This window comes from Electrophorus electricus, chromosome 22 (assembly GCF_013358815.1).
Source record: "Electrophorus electricus isolate fEleEle1 chromosome 22, fEleEle1.pri, whole genome shotgun sequence".
Taxonomy (NCBI): domain Eukaryota; kingdom Metazoa; phylum Chordata; class Actinopteri; order Gymnotiformes; family Gymnotidae; genus Electrophorus; species Electrophorus electricus.
In genome coordinates this window covers 12,140,365-12,146,353 of record NC_049556.1, presented here as the reverse complement: position 1 = coordinate 12,146,353, position 5,989 = coordinate 12,140,365, and the positions used below count along the sequence as shown (strand labels likewise).

Sequence of the window (5,989 nt, the reverse complement as noted above, 5' to 3'; positions counted from 1 at the left end):
AACACACACACACCAGACCCAACACACACACAGACTAGACCCAACACATACACACACGCACACCAGACCCAACACACACACACCAGACACAACACACACACACCAGACACAACACACACACACACACCAGACACAAAACACACACACACACCAGACACAACACACACACACACCAGACACAACATACACACCAGACACAAAACACACACACCAGACCCAACACATACACAGACTAGACCCAACACATACACACACACCAGACCCAACACACACACACCAGAACCAACACACACACACACCAGACCCAACACACACACACACACCAGACCCATCACACACACACCAGACCCAACACACATACACACCAGACACAAAACACACACACACACACCAGACCCAACACACATACACACCAGACACAAAACACACACACACCAGACCCAACACACACACACACCAGACCCATCACACACACACCAGACCCAACACACATACACACCAGACACAAAACACACACACACCAGACCCAACACACACACACACACCAGACCCATCACACACACACCAGAACCAACACACACACACACCAGACCCAACACACACACACACACCAGACCCATCACACACACACCAGACCCAACACACATACACACCAGACACAAAACACACACACACACCAGACCCAACACACACACACACCAGACCCATCACACACACACCAGACCCAACACACAGACTAGACCCAACACACACACACACATTAAACACACACACACACACACCAGACCCCACACATACACACCAGACACAAAACACACACACACACCAGACCCAACACATACACACACACACACACCAGACCCAAAACACACACACACCAGACTCAACACACACACACACCAGACCCAACACACACACACCAGACCCAACACACACACACACCAGACCCAACACACACACACATCAGACCCAACACACACACACCAGACCCAACACACACACACACCAGACCCAACACACACACACATCAGACCCAACACACACACACCAGACCCAACACACACACAGACTAGACCCAACACATACACACACGCACACCAGACCCAACACACACACACCAGACACAACACACATACACAGACACAACACACACACACACCAGACACAAAACACACACACACACACCAGACCCAACACACACACACACCAGACCCATCACACACACACCAGACCCAACACACAGACTAGACCCAACACACACACACATTAAACACACACACACACACACACCAGACCCCACACATACACACCAGACACAAAACACACACACACACCAGACCCAACACATACACACACACCAGACCCAACACACACACACCAGACCCAACACACACACACCAGACCCAACACACACACACCAGACCCAACACACACATCAGACCCAACACACACACACCAGACCCAACACACACACACACACCAGACCCAACACACACACACATCAGACCCAACACACACACCAGACACAACACACACACAGACTAGACCCAACACATACACACACGCACACCAGACCCAACACACACACACCAGACCCAACACACACACACACCAGACACAAAACACACACACACACCAGACACAACACACACACACACCAGACACAACATACACACCAGACACAAAACACACACACCAGACCCAACACATACACAGACTAGACCCAACACATACACACACACCAGACCCAACACACACACACCAGAACCACACCCAAACACACACACCACACCAGACCCAACACACACACACACCAGACCCATCACACACACACCAGACCCAACACACATACACACCAGACACAAAACACACACACACACCAGACCCAACACACATACACACCAGACACAAAACACACACACACCAGACCCAACACACACACACACCAGACCCATCACACACACACCAGACCCAACACACATACACACCAGACACAAAACACACACACACCAGACCCAACACACACACACACACACCAGACCCATCACACACACACCAGAACCAACACACACACACACCAGACCCAACACACACACACACACACCAGACCCATCACACACACACACCAGACCCAACACACATACACACCAGACACAAAACACACACACACACCAGACCCAACACACACACACACCAGACCCATCACACACACACCAGACCCAACACACAGACTAGACCCAACACACACACACATTAAACACACACACACACCAGACCCCACACATACACACCAGACACAAAACACACACACACACCAGACCCAACACATACACACACACCAGACCCAACACATACACACACACCAGACCAACACACACACACCAGACCGAACACATACACACCAGACCCAACACACATACACCAGACCAACACACACATCACCAGGACCCAACACACACATACACCAGACCCATCACACACACACACACCAGATCATCACACACACACCAGACCCAACACACAGACTAGACCCAACACATACACAAACGCACACCAGACCCAACACACACACACACCAACACACACACACACACCAGACCCCACACATACACACACCAGACCCAACACACACACACACACCAGACACAAAACACACACACACCAGAACCAACACACATACACCAGACCCAGCACACGCGCCAGACCCAATAAACACACTAGCCACACTGTGGATGAGGCTAGAGAAAACCACTCCCTCCCTCCCTCTTTCTCACACACACACTCTCTCTCCCTCAATCACGCGTGACGGAGAGAAGACCTGTCCACACGTGCGCATGCTGCGTCTCTGCCCGCTACGCCCCCACGCAGACGTGGTTTAAGCGGAACTCTCAGCTCGCATACCCACCACCGTGTCCCCTCCACGAGGACATACGCGAGGACACCCGTGCACGAGCTCCTTAGACTTCACCGAGGTGTCTCAGAGTGAAGGTCGGGTGTGGAGACAAACATCACGTTTAAAGCTCGCGACCGCTCGGAGCTCGGAGCGCGTCGCGGCCGCTTTTACGGGAAAGTGTGGCGCACCTGGAAATGCACGCGCGCGCGGAACGCTTCAGACAGTGCGAGACGGTTTTAAAACAGGTCTCCTTCGCGGTCGATAACAGCCTCTTTTCTGCGCTGCCGTTAAACCGACGGCCTGTCACGCAACTTCAGCGAGCACTTCGCACGCCCTCGCCGCACTCTACGGGGAAAAGCCCGAGTGAGTCGCGGGGGTGCGCACCCGCTGAGAGCAGACTCCCTTTTAAGGACTCCGCTATCTGCGCGCATAGAGTAAACACGCGTGAACGATACGACAGGGTGTCGGTGTAACGTCACAGCACCTCTCTGCCCAAGGGGCAGGTACATCATCACCGTCTTCATCATCACCGCCGCCATCATCATCATCATCAGCTGTCTGAGTTTCAGCTGACAGCCACCCCGCGCGGGAGGAAAACAAACACAAAAAAGTAAAGCACGCGCTGGGAGTTACTTACGCACTGCCTCCTGTTTAGGGTCCAGTTCGCTCGCGCTCTGCTGTAGCCTGCCTATTTTGGCTCGCAGAGCCCAGACCCTGTGGTTCGTAGACACGAGCTCGTTTCTCCAGCTCGTGGAAGAGCGAGCTGGGCGTGCTTCGCCAGGTCCGAGAGCTGTCGCAGGGTGCGCGAGAGAGCCACATTGCTGACGGCGCACAGGTCGTCGAAAGGCGAGGCGGCGTCGCCGCGCGGGACTGCGCGCCTGCAGAGCAGCGGAGGCTCCACGGTGCGTTTTGGGAAAGGCATAGCACAGCGTACCCCGCGAGATCTGTGCTGGCTCACAAACTCCTTCCCTCCGCCCTATTCCGTAGTGCTCGAGCTCACTTGCGGGTCGCCCTCCATCCTTCTCGCGCTCCTTTCAACCCGGTAAGTACTGCGCGCGAGCTCGTGCTGGCTCGCTCTGAGCGATTGCAGCCCGACCGCGGGACGTTTCTCCTAACCCCCCCCCCCACCCCCCCCCCCCCCCCCCCCCCCCCCCCCCCCCCCCCCCCCCGCACACACACACACACACACACACACACACACACACACGGTATAAACTGGAGGTGGTTTTAAAAGCTCGTCGTAATGTCCGGAACGGAGCACCGGAGCGCGTGGACCCGGACTCAAGCCGCCACTTCCATTCAAGACGAGGCGCTCGTGGCCTTAGCCAATGGCAGAACCGCGCGTGCTGCGTGCGTTCAGTCGTGTATCCGGGTGGTGGACAGACCTCCAGACTGAGGACGTGTTGGGGAAAACAGATTAATATTCATTAATATTCAGACCAAGACTGGACTCAGAGGGGGGCGTGGTCAGGGGTGCCCGCTAGAGCGGTTCAAATAAAGGATGTGGCTAACGAGAATGGCACATGCGTAAGGAGCTTGGAGTGTGTGGTTATGGTGGAATGTGTACAGGGCAGAAGGGCAGATTTTCCTGTGGTTAGTGAGTGAAAGTGCGGTATTCTCACTGGAAATGGTCTTTTTTGGGATGTGGCGATCATCATCACGTGCTAACTGGAGCCCTGTGTATATATGCTGAGTGTGAATTTCACATCAAAACCCTGCTGCCCCACAGAGCAACTAGTGCTAGTCCACACATAATAGAAGTGCCACCACACACACACACACACACACACACACACACACACACACACGCATAGCCTGTGAAGAGGTACAGGGCTCTGTCTGTCTGTGCGTGTGTGAGTGTGTGTGTGTGTGTGTGTGTGTTGGGGAGGGGGTGAGATGCCATCAGCACATATTTTACACAGAGAGCAGAGAGCAGGTTTACAGCCAGCAGACGAGTGTAACTGTGAGAGAGGACCTCAGCTGCCTGTGTGTGTGTGTGAGGGTACCGTATGTATGCCTTTATATGTCCCACTATGCTGTAATCTGAGCAGGGTGACTGGACTGTTGCTGGTTGAATAAAGTAGATTTGCTAGCAGCCCCCTACAGCCCAACCCTGATCTGATCTGCCCCCTGACTCATTTATCAGACATTACCTACACTTCTCCATGAAGGTTTCACACCTGGGTCTCATCTGAACTCTGAAGAGGGATTGTAATGGTATGAACAGATTAAGACGTGTTGGGTCATGTGTGACTTGTGGCGCATGTTGATTCCTCAGATTAGTAAATGGAACTCAATTGGTCAGGGGACTATTAAAGTTACACTGAGCAAGTCATATTAATCTCATAGTATGAGAATACTGCTTTTTGCACCTTTAATGTGAAAAGGAGAACTACGAGAAATAGAAATGTAAAAAGAAATGTAAGAAGTAGAAAACAGATTAAAGACATTGGAATGTTCTGGACACATTGTTATGAGCGTTCTGGGTGGTGGGTTCGGAGTGATGTGGGTCATCAGCGATGTGGGCGTGAGGCAGGGTTGACGGCAGGCGCTAATGCCCCAACCCTGAACCTGGCTACTGCCCAATACACATCAGCACCAAGATGGAGTGGAGGGGGCGGGGCAAGAGGCGGGGTGTTGACATGATCGACACTGCAGGACTTCAGGGAAGCAGAACTCATGTAGGCGAGGTGTGTTGCCTTCAGAGAGAGAGAGAGAGAGAGAGAGAGAGAGAGCGAGATGAGAGAGAGAGGGATGAGAGAGAGAGAGGGATGAGAGAGAGAGAGAGAGAGAGAGAGAGAGAGAGCGAGCGAGTAGAATGAGAGATGAAACTGAACTGATGCTGAACCAGAAGATTCTGTTTGTGGATTCGTATCCTGGCAGAATACGTCTAAAAAGCACATGACCTAAATCCTTGTCTGTGTGTGTGTGTTTGCTGATATTAAATATGAATTAGTAGTTCAACATGGAGCCTGTGGCTACACATTCTTACCACTGACGCAGGAAACACGGTGTTGCCCTTTGACCTCCGGTGGCCAAACTCGATTTGTGCTACAAGAAGAGGCAGTGAGGACAGGCATGCCCAGATCTTAATTC

At 52.7% G+C, this 5,989-nt stretch overlaps 1 protein-coding gene across 1 annotated transcript in view; it reads right to left on the bottom strand.

Moving 5' to 3' along the window:
• The window catches only part of nhsa (Nance-Horan syndrome a (congenital cataracts and dental anomalies)), a 61,854-nt gene extending 57,903 nt beyond the window's left edge, over positions 1 to 3,951 (bottom strand). The window contains 3 exon segments of the mRNA XM_035521287.1: positions 3,531 to 3,633; positions 3,635 to 3,658; positions 3,660 to 3,951. Of these exon segments, the coding sequence (XP_035377180.1) occupies positions 3,531 to 3,633; positions 3,635 to 3,658; positions 3,660 to 3,815 (283 nt within the window). The 5' untranslated portion in view covers positions 3,816 to 3,951.
• Positions 3,952 to 5,989: the final 2,038 nt, after the last annotated feature.